The sequence below is a fragment of the Achroia grisella genome, unplaced genomic scaffold (genome assembly GCF_030625045.1).
Source record: "Achroia grisella isolate CSIRO2021 unplaced genomic scaffold, CSIRO_AGI_Agris_v1 utg327, whole genome shotgun sequence".
Taxonomy (NCBI): domain Eukaryota; kingdom Metazoa; phylum Arthropoda; class Insecta; order Lepidoptera; family Pyralidae; genus Achroia; species Achroia grisella.
In genome coordinates, this window is record NW_026712799.1 from 1,883,000 (window position 1) to 1,901,981 (window position 18,982).

The window sequence follows — 18,982 nt, forward strand, 5'->3', positions numbered from 1 at the left end:
CTAGTCTGGCTTCCCTGACTTACCGACTTATAACGCCACACACCAAATAAACTAAGTGGTGCTTCAAATGTGACAAAATATCCGTCCGGATGTGTTGAGTTCGGAACAGAAAGTCGGCTTAGTGGAGCTCAACGGCTCCCAATATCAGATATTCTCGTTAGAGAATGTGCGATGTGGTGAATGATGTTGGATTTTATGATAAACCGACATAAACCATGTCACAACTTATATAAATTAGAATTACTTGAATAATTAAATTAAACTCTTGTATAATAAACTTAGGGATCAAATCCGAAATGAAGTAATTCACCAGAGAACTAAAATCACCGATATAGCTCTACGAATTTGCAAGTGAAGTGGCAGTGGGTTGGCAGTTGGCAGACGATCGCTGGAGTAGACGTGTTCTAGAGTGGAGACCGCGAATTGGCAAACGTAGGATGCCCCGCTACCGCTACATGGAGTGACGATATACTTAGGGTTGCGGGTAAAATTTGGACAAGAAGGGCTGATGGCAGGGCAATGGACATCTGTAGGCAAAAAGCGATTTTAAGTGAGATTCAATAAAGAACCTAACCTTACCCTAATATTTGCGATTGTTTAATTATAGATAGATATAATCCTACATACTATGGAAACGTAACATATGGTATATTAGTTTTACCTTATTATACCTAGCACGGGGGCTTCGATTAAAACATCGACTACGAATCACGACGATCATTAGTTGATGTCTGTGATGTGGTAAGTTACACTTAAAAATTAGTTTATTTTTTGCACTCGGTTTACTAACAAAAATATTATATTCTAGCTGGTCTCGCGACTAGGTCCGCGTGGCATTTATTTTTCTAAAATAAAAGAATTTTTCTACATTACATTACTACCTGCCAAAAAAAGTCCTGTCCAAAATCGGTCCAGCCATTTCAGAGATTAGCCGGAACATACAGACCGACAGACAAAAATTGAAAAAAATGTTATCTTCATGTATGTAGCGTATTTATATTCATATAAATGAAGTAAAAAACGGTTATTTCAATATTACAAACAGACTCTCCAATTTTATTTATATGTATAGATGTACGAGTACCAAGTCACGGGTTCACCTAGTACCTGTATGAATATACTTACATATTATATTCACATGTAGTTATGTATATATTATATTAGATATCTATTGATATTGGTACTAGTAGAATGCCATGCATTAAGCCATGGCATTATACTAGTAAAGTCGTCTTTTGTACTTTTTTTTATTGTGCAATAAAAAATAAAAAATTAATCACGAGAACACACGAAATACCTACCAAAGATGATTACGTATCGTATCATATACTAAACAAGTTCATAATTATAAAGTATGCTATTTATTCTAATCATGTCGTCGCCTGTTTTCTATACACCGGGTGTTAATTAGACAAACAACATAATTGACGCTTAATTACACGTAAAATTGCCACCTTTGATATTAGATTAAGGCTTTCAGTTCAAACTACCATGATGATACTTTTTTTATCCCTATTTTTCTTCATTTAAAATCTTTTTTTAGGGTTCCATAAAGCGAGGCAAAAAAAACATATTTTGCGCCTCGTTATAAGTTGCAACCACCAGTGCAAACGTGCGCGGTTTTTTTTATGGATAATTATGGTATGGTGCACCGATATTCGTGAAGGTATTATGTCGGCGGGCACTAGTGGCCCACCGTGGCGAATTCACCCAGAAATTTTATCAGGGTAGTTTCCAGGTGTAACTGAACGTTAGTCGAACTAGTCAGCAATTGAACCACTGAAATGAGGATTCCATGCCTAATAATCTTTTCCTTCCTGTTCGATATGTTCGCGTTTTCGATTGTTTTGTTTTAAAGTCCTTTTTGAAGAAATCAATTTGTTGGTTCTTTGTTCATGCCTTTGTAAGGAATTAGAAGGAAATAGAATAACGAAAACTAAAAAGATAGGAGTAACGAAACTCATAATGCGCGCGTGTGTGTTATCCTTTGGAATTGTAGAATGTGGCAGTAATCATGGGATAGATCTACCACATAGGCGTGTTTGTACCTGCTCATAAGTGTAGTAGTACAAATAGAGAACTATTTTCTGTGCATTTTTCTTTACTCCTTGTCAATTGCTCCTATTCTGTCATTTACTTGATTCTCATTCTATCTCACAATGATGCCGCGTCAGCGTATATCGATAGCGTATGGGGATGCACCTTTGCACAAAAATGGGATGTGTCGGTAAGTTTTTTATGAAATATGATTTTGCTTCTTCAGATATTATATCTAGTACATAAATGGCACATAAAATAATAAACACGAAAAGAACATACTGTATCTGTGTCGTTACTAAATTATCAAATTATTGAACCTTACGTAAGTGTTAGGCCGGGTATATAAACAACGACACCGTAATTAATTCGCTGCAAATGATGACTAAATATTCTGTATTTGCAGCGTTCGTGCCGCATTTCAATGCACTTGCAAGAGTAGGATATTTTAAAGTTTTTTCCAAAGATGAATCGACTGGGAAGCGATTACTATACGAGATATATCGATTCGCTATGTGGTTTTTCATTTTACTCTATAACCTACAGCATTTGATCCGTGTCGTCCAGGTAGGCATTTGGCGTAACTATACTAGTATTAGATAAATCTGGAACATCCAGAATTACCCGCTGTGATAAAGCGACAGGCATCGTCATCCCATATTTCGAGCCACTTTTCGATAAAAGAGATAAAGTTTCTTAGATTTTTCGAATTCGCAAGTTTGTATTTTATTTATGAATAAGTAATCATTAGATAAATATGGTTTATTTTCAGGGGCAGAATAAATTGGTAGATATATAACTATGTAAATAATAATAAAATAACAATATAAACGTATAATGTCATTTAGCTAAATCATTCGGCTGAAAAATATTATTAGTATATAACTATTTTCAATTTTGATTTGGTAATTTTACTGTAATCTAAATTATAACAGCAAGTAGTGTTACGTACATACCTTAATAACTGGACCACAATATCATGAAAACTATTAGTTAACAGATTATGTTCTTCAAAATAATTAGTTAAAAAAATGTTATCCGTGATTTTACATTTAAACGAAAGTCTTAATTATATTGGATAATATTACGACTGTTCTATTAATAAAATCTATGATTGCCTATGATATACAGGTTCGTCACAGCACCGAGCAGATGGTGGACACGCTGTTCATATTACTGACCACCCTCAACTGTTTGGGCAAGCAGATCGCCTTCAACGCGAGAAGTCGGCGTATTAATAAAATTATTGAGATCATTAATGGTAATTCAATAAACATTGAATGGTATTTCTATTGACTCTTAATGTATACTTACGTATATGGCATAGGAATATCTACTTATACTGAAAAGAGATTTATCGTAAAGCTAAGTATTAGGCTTTTCACAAATGTTTTTTATGGGTTACAATGATGTTACCCTAATGTTATGCACCAGTGAAAGACGATAGGATGAGCATGTAGTTAGGTCAATTAGTCCATAATAGCAATTCACTAATTCCAGGAATCGCGTCAAAGGTTAACCTGATATGTCACAGTCTTTGTAATAGTGTCCATAGTAATGGTTAGTATACCAATCCCTTCCTTTCTACCTATATTGGTAGGTTCCTATATAGTGATAGTGCCTATAATTTTGTAAGTACTTCTAGAGCCAGCTTTTGCGCCAACAAATCCTTATCATATGGAATTGATGAAGAAAAACGAAGTATCGATGTCACGACTATTGTTGTTGTACCAAAGTGGTGGATTGGGCTGTGGTCTGCTCTGGACTATTTTCCCTCTCGTGAACAGAGCGTTAGGCAAAGAAGTTACTTTTACAGGCTATCTACCTTTTGATACGAGTGTTTCACAGACGTAAGTACACGCCTACTATATTTATTTACGTCTCTCCCACGCATTAAAACTAGTACCTAAGCCATTTCTAAATTATTATTGTGTTCATCAACATCATACAAAACTTCGCTCCTAACCATAATTTATAGAATTCAATAGGACCGATAGTATTTTCCAAATTATAGTTCCGGATTCGGAATCCGGGATGAATTTAATAGAACAGCATGTGTAGTTGTTTAAGTATTGTATAGACACTAAAGAACGAATTCTCTACTGGAGTGCTAGTTTTACATAATTATAAATAAAACAAGATTTGGTTTCTGGAACCTGCTAATGAAAATGTCTTTTTATATTATTTATAGTTAATGTCCAAAATTGTAAGTTGTTGTATATACTTATAGGTATATAAATGTCTGAATTGTGAGGGATTCTACTAAAAAAACTAAAGTCATCGGAATACGAACAAAATCATTGTTAAATATTTTAATTACAGCTTATGTTATACCTATTCTTTGTTTCAGTTTTTATTACGCTTTACTTTATATGTCGGTATTAATTTCAATACAAGCTTATGGCAATATTACTATGGATTGCACGATTGTAGCATTTTACGCACAAGCCAAAGTACAAATACAGATGCTTAGATACAATCTAGAACATCTAGTGGACACAGAAGATTATATCATAAAAATGGATGAGGGAATTATCAAGATATATAAAGAACAGGATACTTCCAAAAGCAATGTAAACGATATTATGTATAAGACACAAAGACGGTTGGCGAAATATGTGATTCATTACGAGAAAATTGCCAGGTAGAATTCTGTTGTTCATCTGTTTTGGAAGTGGGTGGTGAATTGTCAATACTGTGGTCAGTTGGCCTCATTCCTATCAATCTTATCGATTCGGTCGATCGACTCTCATGCGGGCCACTCTGGAGATTAAATCGACATAATTGGTAGTTTTCTGTCATCTTAATTTTGTCTTACAAAAAAAACAACCAAAAAGGGGCAAACAGACTCATGAAAACTATCATAGGCTCCACATTCCTTTTACTAATATTCTTTCATTTCATAATCGTTATTTACATACTACACATCATTTATAATTTCAGTTTTGTAAAAGAGGTAGAGTCAATTTTCGGCGAAGCCATGATTGTACAATTCTTTGGAATGGCGTGGGTGATATGTATGACTGTCTATAAAATTGTTAGTGTAAGTGCGAACAGTTTTTCTACTTATTAAAATTCATATTTCATTCTAGTTTTACCTCAATAATATGAGTATTAGTTAAAAAACACCTATAAAACTATAATTTATTTCTTCCAATGGTGGCCGAGCGACAATAAATCTTGGCACACTTCTTCATCTTCAGATTATCCTAAGAGGTGATTAGGCGAAGTATCTACTAATAAATGGCTACTGATAAAAAAGTATTTTAAAAAGCCGTCTGTCTGACTTGATTATTCCCATACAGGGGGACGAGAATTGTTATGATAATATTACGATGATAGTATCGATAAATTTGTGAGATATGCGCAAATCACATCAGATTTTCGTCATTTGGTGACGATCAAATTACATTTTTCCAAGAAATTAAATTGTAGTATATGTTTTTATAAAACATTTTATATATTACTCACAAATGAATTGATGTACCTAATGAGTCAATATTTTATTTTACAGTTAAGTTTATTATCAGCTGAATTCGTTTCAATGGCCATGTACCTGGGTTGCATGTTGGGCCAACTTTTTATTTATTGCTACTTCGGAACTGAACTTAAAGTAGAGGTAGGTTCTATATATATTATAATAAACGTATTATGATATTATAATACGACAGATTAGAGAGGCTGATTATTCGATAAGGCTACGATTCGTTCTTAAGTCAATACCTACTTTTTATTATTTAAGTAAGTTTTTAAAGTTATTGTAATGTAATACAAGTTTATAGATCACCTGATGGATACAAGCAATCACACTCATAAACATTTGTATCTTGAAAAGAATCTAAACCCCTACCATCAGAAGTACAGCTATGTGCTAAACCGCTAAACCGTTGAGCCCGACAAATTAATAAGTATAATAATCATAGACATAATAACATACGAGTACTATTTAATAATAATAAACTATTTTCTTTAAATGTACTTTAATAATTTGTAAATATACAATTATATGACATTTTAAAATATCCCCAGAGTGAATTCGTATGCCAGTCAGTTTATTGTAGCGACTGGTTGTACCTGTCGCCGAGTTACCGTCGAAAACTTCTGGTGTTGATGAGTTACTGTTCAAGACCACTGATACTACGCACTGCGTACATAATACCCATGTCGTTGGATACCTACATTGCGGTTTGTATTAGTTATGTATATATAATACATATCTGCAACTAGATGATTTATGCGACTTTGTCTGCTCTTTTTAAGATAAAAGATAGCATGTGTCTCGTGATACAATCTATGTTCATGTCTTTAAGATCCGATCAACTGATTTAGTCCTGAAAAAGACAATTATACTATTTGTGATGTTAGTCGTAATAATGGAGTGACTAGTGTTTGGTTGAGCTGAATATTTTTTTTATTCCTTTTTTGAAAAGTGTTGTTAGGAGGCTCTTATACACTGAGAATTGCGATTACACAAAATTTCAATAAATATTTACTTATTCAAATATTTGTATAGACTTTTTAATAAATTAAGAGAAACTTTGATTACTGATAAAGTTTTTTTTAATTACAGGTGCTGAAGTCATCATACAGTCTCTTCACGTTTCTGAACCGAAAATAGAAAGATATAATATAATGTAGCTTGACTAAGTATCATTGGCACAGATAAGACAATATTTATCTTTTTTATATAGTACTTATAATAAAGTGTAGTTCTTAAATAATTTGAAAATTCAGTAATGTAGAGTTACTTTATCAAAACCATTAAGAGCTCCTTATAATAATAGAGTAATTAGCTTGATTTCTTTGAACGAATATTACAAAAGAAGCAAACATTTTGGGTTAAAAATTCAGGGCAGTGTCCGCTACTACTGATCCGATTTAGAAAATAAAAAGAATTTTCAAATAATTTTTGTATTAGATAGTTCATTTATGCTAGGAAGGCAATAAACGATGTAACATCACACATATAGAGAAAATAGCGTATGAAAAATATTGCAAAACTGTAAAACGTCTGCATCACAGCAGACATAGATTAGTTAGTAATTATGTAACTGTAATGTTTGTTGTTAATTTTTTCTATATGTATATATAGAATACATACCTGTTTTAAGAATTTTTAATATATATATATATATTAAAGTTGAGAATAAAAAGCAATATTAATTATTAAATACGTATAATAAACAGAATAAAAAGATATTACAATCAACAAGATGCTAAGCAGCAACATCGTCATCGATACACAGACAATTAGGTCGTATATCTACAACTCATACTCCTAACAATATATAATAAAGGTAACCTATACTTAGCTGAACTTGGAAATCAATAAATATTTTTTCTTTGTTTTAGTATTCTTTTTATTCACACCAATTGTATAAATCATAGTTAAATTGTGGAGATAAATAAAAACGCCATTGTGGTATTATCACATCTATCTAATAATATTTTTATTCATAAAACAAATGAATGCTACGCATTCGAAATTCAAAATGCAAAAGAGTTTTTTTTTCTCGTACATCAATATGATATGAAAAGAAGAGTTACTATAAATTATTAGGTACTATCGAAATCTACATGACGAAAAATCATGTCATATCAATCAAAAGTACAGATATTATATTGAAAATAAATACCTTAACGTTTATTATTCCTTTAACAAGTACACAAGTAAACAAAATGTACCCACATACCGTTTAACATAATTATACCGTAGACTAATTATTATAGGTGCGTAAGTGTTAATTAGTAAAACATTATAATGGCTCATAAGTTAAAAATTCACTATTGTTAATTAGCCGCTTGCAAAATTAGTACCTTCAAATTGTACAGGAGTTTCGATAAAATATAGGATGTTATGTTTTTTCTTATTAACATCATTCGGAATAGCAAATATTTTTACTTACTTAATTTAGGTTTCAGTGGTACTTCAAGATATTATCTACAATATTAAAAAAATATATAGATAATTTTAATAAATATGTTTAAGATATTTTAGAAATGGAAACACTATTATTAATAGTTTTTATTAGGACCTAGTTGGTAAAAAAAACTATAATTATGCTTTTGTCCATAGCTGCTTTTTAAGCTTCACAGAACGCTAACGGCGCGGCGGCAGCGAGTGCACAAGGCACTCCAAAGGACTAATCTTGGATCACCGATCATATTTACGACAATATAAACTATTTTCAATTATCAATGAATTTTGTTGTTGTACGATCAATAGTATATTACTATATACTATAATGTGTGATAAATATATGGAAGAAAGAATATAATTTAAACTTGTAGTTACTTAAACTTAAAATTGTAGTTAAAAAATAATATGTGTATTTTTATGTAATTGGCATATATAGCTAACGTTCCACCTGATGGTAAGCAGGATCCATCACACGGATGTCATAATGTGAATGCCGGTGGTACACCTTTTGGTTATACACTTCGGAGGACTAAGTTGTTATTCTTCATGTCTCACCCTTGGACTGAAACATATAGTAGTTTAGCGGCTGAAATAGGTGACATAGAACTACCGACGCGAACTATTTCGGATAAAGTCTATCTAGGTATTACAGTCTGAAAACTAACATACTAACGCTACCTAACGTTCTGGCCACTGATTGAGCTATTTCCTTGTGACAAAATTATAATAGTATATGCTGGTCATCACTCTGTTCTCCCTAATTTGAATTTAAAAATATATCTGTATTTTTATAAACATGTACAAGCTCCTTTGAAAAGAATAAGAGCTCAATTTATTGTCAGTTGCTCTTAGCTCGAATGCATTCCGAAATTATGGTAAATTTTGACATATCGTAAGTCTGTAATAGTCATAAAGATGTTTTGATTTTGACAAAAATCTTAAAATTAAACATCCTGTAAATTTTGTATTTTTAATTAATCATCAATATAGCACCTAAAACTATTAAAGTGTCAACGTATACGAATCACGGCATTAATTTGGAGGTAATGATGGCTAAATATTCTGTTTTAGAAGCGTTTGCTCCTCATATCAAAGCACTTGCAAGAGTAGCTTATTACAAAATTCCTTCTAAAGATGAATCGACTGCACAGAGAGTACTATACGAGATATATCGTTTCATTATGTGGTTTTTCATTATACTTTACAATTTGCAGCATTTGATTCATGTAGTTCAGGTATTTTACTAGATTTTAGATAGTTTTATATTTAACGGTAAACGGTTCCGTTTTATTATAGATATCGCTCTATTTAGTAGTTACCGCACGTTGTTACCTCTTGAATATTTGTTTTTTTTAACTGACGGTGTTATTTATAGTAATAGGATATCTTATTTAATATACCTGACTTAGCAGACCTTGCAGATGTTGATCTGTCCAAGAAAACGGAATATATTAGTTTTTTTTTTGGTATAATTGTTTTTTCAAACGCTCTAGAAAACTATTAAAATATACATCCAAATTTCAACCAGACCGGTACAGCTGTTAAGAAGGAGTTAGGTAACAAACACACGTATTAATAGAACAATTACAGGTACATGTTAAGGTAGTTAAATATACGAAATAGCTTCTTCTTTAATTAAAATTGCACGCCTAAAACTATATCCCAAGCACTGTGAATTTAAAATATTGGTTGTTTGCTCTGCAGGTTCGATACAGCACCGACCAGATTGTAAATACGCTGTTTATATTGCTGACCACTCTCAACTGCTTTGGCAAACAGATTACCTTCAATGCGAGGAGTGGACGTCTCAAAAAAATCTTTGACATTATTGAGGGTACGTAATCAATACAACTAGTGGTTTGTCCAGTGATTGAAATTTTATATTCCTCTGTTTTTGCGAAGATTACTCAATTCCTCGCAAAAAACAGGAAGGTACGAAGTTTTTGCTAAGTTTTTGCTAAATTTATTCACTTCTATAGAAGAATATCGAGTCTGAATGTAACTTGTTTTGTTTCAAAGGTGACTCAGTCGATTTTGAAGTAAAAATGATGCTGGCCATAAGTTTATTTTTAAAATCAATTTGTATATGAGTTAAACGCATGAATTGGAATTAAAAGTTATTATAAAGTATTGGTTAGAACATATATCTTTTCACGGTACCTTTTTAAAATAAAATAAATTTAAATTTCCACGTGAAGTTGATGATGCTTTTCAGGTATATAAATTATTGTTGCCACTTCGTATGACGTAGCTTATCATTTTGTCACATAAAAAAAAATATTCCAGGACCACTTTTCGCTCCAACTAATCCTTATCATCTGGAAGTGATGAGAAGTAATGCAGTGTTTATGGCACGTCTGATCTTCATCTATCACGCTGCCTCTATGTCTTGTGCTGCTCTCTGGCTTGTTTATCCAGTAGCAAATAGAGCATTGGGCAATGAAGTAATATTCACAGGTTATGTACCATTCGACACAAGTGAATCGCCTCTGTAAGTAAATGTTTATACTTATTTTATTTACATATATTACGACCGCCGCGCCGTGGCCTGATAGTTTTCTACCTAATATGGTCTCAAAGCTCGAATCTAACAGTAAAAAAATGTTTTCCAATTTATATTTTTGATTGATTATCCTATGATAGAAACATCAATAATATACTAATATATATCGGAGAGATGTTCTCTGTCATATTACATTCATGTATTCAATGTGACGTGTCAATCTGTATGGTCAACATACATCAACAGCATACCGACGTCAACACATGACAATCCTCTGTCTGCCTCATCTGGAATTACATTTGTGAGAGGTATATTTATAAAAATATATTTTACAATATTTGTAACTGATTTTCATAATAATTTTTGTGGTTGTAGAAGACAATTTTAGATCTACTTCAACAGAGAAGTCTACACTACATCTTGTACATTTTAGACTCTAGTAATCTAAAATGTAATACAAAACTAAATTTTTTCACTCTATCTTCATTTTAAAAATGTGTAAATATTTATTTCAGTTTCGAAGTAGCTGTTGGGTATTTTGCAATTGTTCTTTCAATTCAAGCCTATGGTCACGTTGCCATGGATTCTATGATAATAGCACTCTACCGACAAGCCACAGTGCAGATAAAATTACTCAGATACAATCTCGAACATCTCATGGATGTAGATGGTGACATTGCACAAATAGCTGCTAATATTACCAAAACGAATAAAGAACAGATCATTTACAAAGACAATATGAATGACGCAGTAAATAGGACACAAAGACGAATAGTGAAATCTGCTAATCATTATAAGGAAATAGTGAGGTAAAAAGTCTTAGTTGTAGAGTCTAAATAATAGTTAACGCACGCTCTTTCTTTAGAATACAATTAAATTAAATACTATCGGACTCAATTCTCAATGGTTAGTCGATATTCCGGACACCCATCCTCTTCCCTCTTAATAATTTCCTAGTTTAATTGAATTCGAGTTGACTTTTTCTATTAATTGTTCAATTTTAAAATGAAAGTCATAATAAAAAGTGTAATTCAAATAAATTATGTACATTATCTAAATTATCTAGCCTGTAATTTGAACTCTATACGGACATTTAATAGAAATGATAAAAATATATTATATATATGTCCATCGGTTATATTGTATTGGATTAGTTCATTATAACGCATTAATTTATCTATTGATTTACCTAGTAGAATTTTAAAAAAAATTGCGTACGTTCTATTTTTACGTAGATTAAACCTATTTATTTTTTTAATATTGTATATAATACAATTTCAGTTATATAAAAGAGGTAGAGTCCATTTTCAACGGCGCCATGATCATTCAATTCTTTGTGATGGCTTGGGTGATATGTACGACTGTATATAAAATTGTTTTAGTAAGTAAAATTTATTTTAACTATATTCTGTGGCCTGTAATTATCTGCATACAATAATGTATTGTCCCTTTTGGTGTTTACGTATATACGCAACTATTCCCACTTACCATGAGGTGAGTCAGCCTATTTATCATTTCAGTCCCAGATAACCGTTACGGTTAGACGGTACAGAGACGACCACAGAGAAAATAATTAAACAAAATTCTTTATTCTTCCTTTTTTGCCCTACGTATTTTCATGTTTTATTGTATTTCATTTTTGAATTTCGAATGGTAGAATGGCAACTAACTCTACCTGAGAATTGCATTACCTAGGGACCCTTACAAAATTAATGCAACTACATTACCTACATTTATCAATTTTGGCTCTACCTCTAGGGGATATAAAGGTTACTTTACATTACAGCTCAACATATTGTCACCGGAATTTATACCGATGGTCATGTACTTGGGTTGCATGCTTGGTCAACTCTTTCTATTTTGTTACTTTGGATCTGAACTGAAAGTAGAGGTAAGATGTTAAATGTATACTCATGTAAATAATTATACATAATTTACTGAAGTCGGCTTTGTCCAAATTAGATAATGACGGTACTTCTAACTTATTTAAATCACCAAGGAGCTTGTTATCAGTTTGCTGTATTTCGGTTGACATATCTATCTGTACTGAGAGTAAGGTGAAGTGTGCGCGAGGTTTTAAGGAGTAATCTCTGTACCTACTGAACCGACTCTTTAAATTACTTTTAGTATTACACAGACTATTTATCGAGTAAACCTACATATACTCCATATGTAGGTAATATAACATCACACTATGATCAATAAGAATGGTGCTGCAATTAAAAATGTAGCAAAAACGAGGACAATATGACGTAGCCGGAGTTAGTCGGGTCAGCTAGTCTTACATATGGAAATAAAATTACAAATTATTGGTCATGACTCCTTGGGCTTGCAGAAGCATTACAAATGGCACAAGCTTGATAACGTCTGACGACGACGGTTACTTTCAGCTGTGCGTCAGTTTGCTTGTAATTCCAGAAACATAAAAAAAACTCTTGTTACTCTTTTGGCCTTTTTACAAAAAAAGAATGAAATTTTATTTATTCGCTCAATTACCTGTGTATAATTTACATCTTTAATAAAAAAATCTACAGAGTGAATTTATAAGCCAGTCAGTTTACACGGGTGACTGGTTGGCACTGTCCCCGAGTCATCGTCGAGAACTCCTACTGCTAATGTGTTTCTGCTCGAGACCTCTGGCTCCTCGCACCGCATATATAATACCCATGTCATTGGATACTTACATTGGGGTTTGTATTGGTTATAATAATAACAATAAATTTTAATTTACGTCTCAGTAAATGTACGACATGTACTCTTCCTTTTTCTAATTTTGTAATTTGTGATTGAGTTCCGAAGTCGTTAAAATAAAACTTTATAATTTCATTGTGTTTGCATGTGTCACAATAAACTTCCGTACCGATTTTCAGGAACTCTTGTAGGAGAGAATATTCTTCATAAAAAAATAGCAACATATACAAAACATCATTTTGAAAATTTTATTGTTTCTAATCACCAGGTGCTGAAATCATCGTACAGTCTATTCACAGTTTTAAATCGATAATAAGAATAATTATATTGTAATTTAATTATCTATTTGATTGTTTAATAAAATACATTATCTTACTCAATAAAACTATAGTTTCAATAAACGTGTTATTACACGAAGAAAAAGACAGCAGTACCTACTTAATAAACGTAGTCTTCATTTTCTTCTTAATTTTTACTTAATTAATTAATACGGCTTCCACCATATAGGATGGTTTTGACGACAATTCTCTGCCAATGTCAAGATTAGAAAAGACGTCGTGGTATAAGAGTTTGAACTGAGAAAACGACATTAAAGATCTTATGGCGTAGATAACAGTATAAAGAAATAATATTACTAGGATTGGACATAGTTGGAGTGATTAGAGTAAGTATGTATAAATTATACATACAAAACTAAACAATAATAAACTTAGTTCTACCACGTGGCCTTGGATTAGATGAATAGTAGCATTTTACCAATAAACCACGGTACAAATGCAATTACTCTGATACATCATCTGGAACATCTTATGGATACAGATGCAAAAATAGATGGAACCATCTACCAAGACAAATAAACGTACGGAACGTTAATAAAGACAACACGAACGACGCAATAATTACTGAGTTATGCTAACCATTGTATCAAAGTGGCTATAAAGAGCCCAGCCTTCAGAAAAGTAGGTAGGAGTAATAAATTTGTCACCGTGGCACTATGTTGAATATTACATAAGAAAAAATAGTAATTAAAGCAATTTATTTTCCAACCCTATCAAAATGCAATTAAATTGCATTAGCTAGACGTCAGCTAAACGGGATGCTTTGAGAAGAATTGGCAACTTAATGGTTTATATTTTGTTTAATTCCGCTACCTATGGCAAGTGTGAGACTACAAATATTCAGTGCGGGAACTTGACTACCGTTACGACCTTCTCTAATGCTGATCAAATTCCGACCGTTATTGAATCTACACCTATATTGCTACACATGTTTCGCCTCTGAACCAGGCATCATCAGGCATTGAATAGAGTACGAATATAGCTTGAAAGCCTAGTGTTAACAGTTCGACGACCAAACCGCGACATTAAGCAGTGAATTGGACGTCCACAAAATAACGCCCAATTCGATAAAATATAAGAATTGCGATGTCATTCAATTATTCCAAAATTGCTCCTTACTGCAGACTACCAACACTACGTATAGTCAATGGCGCGTCCGTCGATGGCTTAAAAAAACAAACACGAACTACATCAAACAACGTGAATGATTCGCATTTTCTTCAAAATGTGCATCAGCCCGTAGGTGTAGGTGTGTGTTTGAACGCAAATCACAGTACATTTTATATTATTATTAGTAAAAGGTACCTACCTTAAAAATTGGCGGGTTTCTTTAGTACATCGTCTATAGCGTAATGTACAAAAAAAAAAAACAAAGTTTTACTACTGGATTATATTTTATTTGTAAACATTAAATTATGCTTTAATGTATATATTCAATTTTGTTCAAAACAGTGCCGGATACATGCAGGTTCCTTTTGATAATGAATACGAATTAAATATTGACCATTGATATATGTTTAAAACGATGTTTCTTTTAACAAAGTTATTTGTATTTTATTGTATTATTAAAGAGCTGTCAGTTAGCTGGTATTAAATTGTATTTTGTGGACAAAGTAAAGGAGTGTTCGAGAAAATTGATTGCGGGATACCATATCAAAATGAGAATACTATTATAATAATAATAATAACTCATTACAATTAACTGTGGGTCATCTAGTCCCGTTAACAGGTTGTTTTATGGGTACTAGACTAGTGATAGAATTACTTGAATATTTTTTAATACGCATATTTTTTAACTACATACATAATATATATGTATATAGAAAACTTTCAGGGTGATACAAATAACCGCACTAATGAATACACCGTATGCACCGTGTAAGGAATCAAACCCGCGTATATCGGCAGTAAAGCAGTATGCTAAACCGCTACACCACAGAGGCCGTCAAAAGTAGAAAAAATATAAGAACCGCGTATAGAGTGACGATGTTAGCTTCAACTTGTCAGATTACTTACTGAACAAAAATATGATAAGTGTAAAGAATTTGTTTGACATAAACATACTAAAGCGTAACCGTTAATATTACGCGAACAATAAAACTATGTAAATAAGTGTGTTGTATATAATACAATACAAAACAAAACAATATATATATTGTCGACCAAAATATTTAACTACTGTTTGTGTAGTGAAACTGTCTGGTCGGTCGTAAAATTTACCACTGTTTAACTATTGCCTGTGGCATGGTAGGTAGGTGTGCTTTTCTTAGCAAATTTCTGTAAATAGTAAATATCTATCGTGCATAAGTTTTGTCAGTTTGACATATATAGTCTGTTAGCTTATTTATAAATACTTGATTAATGCTGACTGTATTTATGAATTCTATACATTCAGGCATACATAGATATGTTACTCGCATACTTATATACAACATTGACCAATCTTAGAATTTTATTCAATTTTAAAATATTTTCAACTTGATTGAAAAGATTCTGGATCGGTGAGAATACAAACTGCGCCGACGCAAGATGCTTCGGTGTTAGGTAGGTAGGTACCTATTGTTGGAATCCGTAAAGAAATAAACATTCGGGCCATCTAAAAATATATTTTATCTTCTATCATTTATCCGCCGTAGCATTCTTGTAAGCTTGTAAAATAATTATTTTAAGCACCGTATTTTTGAGAGTATCGCTTAAAGTTGTGTTCGATCGGTGCGGGCGTCGATGTTGACTCACGCAGACTCCGGCAGACAATCCAGAAAGGAGCCCGTAGTTCGCCTCTTCAGTCCTCTGTACGACGTAAGTGCTGAAAGTCGTGTAAAAAGTTGTATCCGGCCCAGAATACCGCGTGAGGAATTCTGTTTATAAATACGCGAGTGGCGAAACGTGGCACCGGTGTGGAGAGGCGCGGCGAGTGTGCAGGTTCAATCGGGGTACTCCAGCGGCGAATAGTGGTGTAGGGCTCCGGCGGCGGCGACAGGCGTCGGCGCCGCAGCGGTGTCGGGATGCGCGGGCGCCGATGATATTCACGGGCGGGGGGGCGCGCCGCCGTACATCGCCCGCACCGCGCCCGCCGCCCGCCGTGCGTCCGTCAGCTAACCGCTACCGTCCCAATGTTATTAATGTGAGTTCCTATCACAGTTAATCGCCAAATGAAATCGTTGAACATTCAGACCAACTGATTTTACGACGCATCTTACATATTTTTTTCTAGTAAACAATTTTAGATAGAGAGTTTATAATTTAATCTCCCATTCGGATGTGTTTACTGGTTATACCGGTTTAGTTTATGAGATGATTTGTAGATTCTTAGTATTGCATAAATCATATAGCAAAATCTAATGATCCTATCAGTATATGCAGAATTTTGTAGATACTCTTTAATTAGGTACATTCCAAATAAATATTATTTTTCCCAAAAAGGTAATTAGGGCGATTAACGATAATTAAACAAGATGCCGAAGAAGAAAATACATACTGTAACGTGAATAGGTGCCTAGTTATTATAATGAATAATTAAATGTTATTCAGAGTTTTGCAGCCAGAAAAATAATTCGGTTTACATATATTTGCATTTCGTAGTCAATAAAACCGCAGTTGATGCGATACAACGACAATAATTTTTAAAGTTTCCAAATGTTGAATAAAATTTAATTAAAATATATACGAAATTTATTATACACAAAACTAGACAAAATACTGCAGGCACTACATTATTTTACAATACGAAAAATTGTGTAGGTAATAAGAAGATGTATCTATAGTAATAATTAATAATAACGATAAATATTAAATTTTGGATAGGTTATTAACCTATCCAAAATGTAATAAGAAAATAATAGTGGTTTTTTAAATTTGGAAGTCTAAAAATCCTTTAGCACAAATAAATATATAAACACATAAAAATAAATTTAATAATAATAATCAATATATCACATAGACTAAAATAATTAAGGCTTATACAACTGATATACAAAAACAATTGTTGTACCAAATTACTTGCATTCCATCTGATGCCTTATAGATGAGAATCCAAGTAATTTAGTAAGTAATAGTCTATAAACAAAAAATATGCATGTTTAATTCATATATTCCGATAGTGATGGAATATTGTGTCCCAAATTTCAAAGTTTATATTTTGATAGAATTGAAACTGTGACTTTAGTATCTCCAAAGATATTGTCAAAATTGCTAAATTTCTGATTTATAGGGCCGCTACATTCACCATAACGGCGACTGTTCAAAATGCCTTCTAAAATCACCGACTGCTAGAATTAGAGTCATGAGCATGGTTATAATTTGTTGTACAATGAATTAAATCTGTTTAAGGCAGGGTTGCCATAAAAAAACTATTAGCTTCATACCAAAAATTAAATATCTCTTAAAATCTAGTACATTAGTTCAAATCGACTCTTTAACCTCGTACATCATAACATTTTGACCTGTTTTCGCAGGTCAATATATAGAACAGACTTGTACGTGGATGAAAATGCCTTCGTACCAAAGGAAACAATTTCGTGTTATTATGAGGATCCTGATACGGTTGGCATCCTTGTTATAAGTGGTGTATCATTGACGCACAACTGGAACATTACAGTTCCATCAAACGTTTAGCGCTCCGTTCGGTTTACTTCTATTTATACCCATGCATTTACTCTCTACTCTAATATTTATCGTTACCACGGTATTTGACCTTGGTTTTCACGCGATCCTCGTTATGAGGTTTCAAATCATATTATGTTGTTTACGGGAAGTAACAAAACAACCAGGCTGGTTACGACCGCCCATTGGAAAATAGTACCTAATGGTCATTCATGATTATGAATAAAGCTATAGAAAATATAATAGGAACGATACTGTCAAAGATTCAGGTCCAAATTTTGAAACACTCAATTTTAGAATCAAAATTTATGTACCGTCAATTGCCAAACAAGTAAACTTTTTTGGTTTAATCATCGAACCCACGACCATCGGATACAAAAGGAGTGTGCTAAACCACTAGACCACCGAGGCTGTCAACAAACTGTAAAAAAAAATGGCACTTAATAACATCTAGGAGAAGAGTGAGACCTTTAATAACTTCCCGTATAATATGATTCTGATTTTCTATAAACATTATTTATTTTTAAACACCAAATTTAAACTTATTATCTAGTTAGTTGTTCAAGTTTCTACAAAAGAGTTGTCACTTATCAATAATCGCTAAAAGGAAAATCTTATGTTTTGTTTTAAGCTTTATATCTACGTGATTTTATAATTTGCCTACTTGTTTTTGACAAATTCAGTTTGGTCAAAACATTTATTTAAAAACAGGCTTTATTAATAAAAATAGATAAAAATATACAACACACATATCTTATTACTAATTATTGAAAAAAATGACAGTTGATCCTGTGTTCTGAGGAACTTTCCAGCCAGTACGCAAAACTCATGGGCCATCTCACATTTTTTAATACTGTGTCAAAATGGTTGTTCGATTTGAATTATACAAAG

The 18,982-nt window shown here is 32.6% G+C and overlaps 3 protein-coding genes across 4 annotated transcripts in view; all 3 read left to right on the top strand.

The window, feature by feature from the left end:
• Window positions 1-2,415: 2,415 nt before the first annotated feature.
• On the top strand, window positions 2,416-6,655 carry LOC131843596 (odorant receptor 46a-like). Its single transcript, XM_059192267.1, has 8 exons — window positions 2,416-2,604; window positions 3,169-3,298; window positions 3,683-3,887; window positions 4,388-4,681; window positions 4,981-5,080; window positions 5,552-5,656; window positions 6,067-6,222; window positions 6,608-6,655. The coding sequence occupies exons 1-8, from the start codon at window positions 2,416-2,418 to the stop codon at window positions 6,653-6,655; spliced, it is 1,227 nt and encodes a 408-aa protein (XP_059048250.1).
• Window positions 6,656-9,006: 2,351 nt separating this feature from the next.
• On the top strand, window positions 9,007-13,464 carry LOC131843651 (odorant receptor 46a-like). The gene is made up of 8 exons (XM_059192332.1): window positions 9,007-9,192; window positions 9,662-9,791; window positions 10,244-10,448; window positions 10,976-11,269; window positions 11,742-11,841; window positions 12,247-12,351; window positions 12,995-13,150; window positions 13,420-13,464. Exons 1-8 carry the CDS (start codon window positions 9,007-9,009, stop codon window positions 13,462-13,464), a joined length of 1,221 nt encoding a protein of 406 aa, XP_059048315.1.
• A 2,734-nt stretch (window positions 13,465-16,198) lies between these two features.
• LOC131843649 (putative protein kinase C delta type homolog) overlaps window positions 16,199-18,982 on the top strand; it is a 43,542-nt gene continuing 40,758 nt past the window's right edge. Inside the window, exon 1 of one of the 2 annotated variants that reach the window (XM_059192330.1) lies at window positions 16,199-16,288. In XM_059192330.1, coding sequence (XP_059048313.1) covers window positions 16,214-16,288 — 75 coding nt within the window. In that variant the 5' untranslated portion in view covers window positions 16,199-16,213. Of the gene's footprint in view, window positions 16,614-18,982 lie in introns of both variants that reach the window. The other variant, XM_059192329.1, reaches the window with a different exon arrangement.

Bases quoted from the DNA above. Each gene is read 5' to 3' on its own strand.
- LOC131843596 (XM_059192267.1), top strand. From the start codon at position 2,416: ATGATGACTAAATATTCTGTATTTGCAGCGTTCGTGCCGCATTTCAAT. The intron at 4,682-4,980 runs GTAGAATTCTGT...TTATAATTTCAG, and splicing joins CATTACGAGAAAATTGCCAG to TTTTGTAAAAGAGGTAGAGT. The intron at 6,223-6,607 runs GTTTGTATTAGT...TTTTAATTACAG, and splicing joins CGTTGGATACCTACATTGCG to GTGCTGAAGTCATCATACAG.
- LOC131843651 (XM_059192332.1), top strand. From the start codon at position 9,007: ATGGCTAAATATTCTGTTTTAGAAGCGTTTGCTCCTCATATCAAAGCA. The intron at 9,792-10,243 runs GTACGTAATCAA...AAAATATTCCAG, and splicing joins AATCTTTGACATTATTGAGG to GACCACTTTTCGCTCCAACT. The intron at 10,449-10,975 runs GTAAGTAAATGT...TATTTATTTCAG, and splicing joins GACACAAGTGAATCGCCTCT to TTTCGAAGTAGCTGTTGGGT.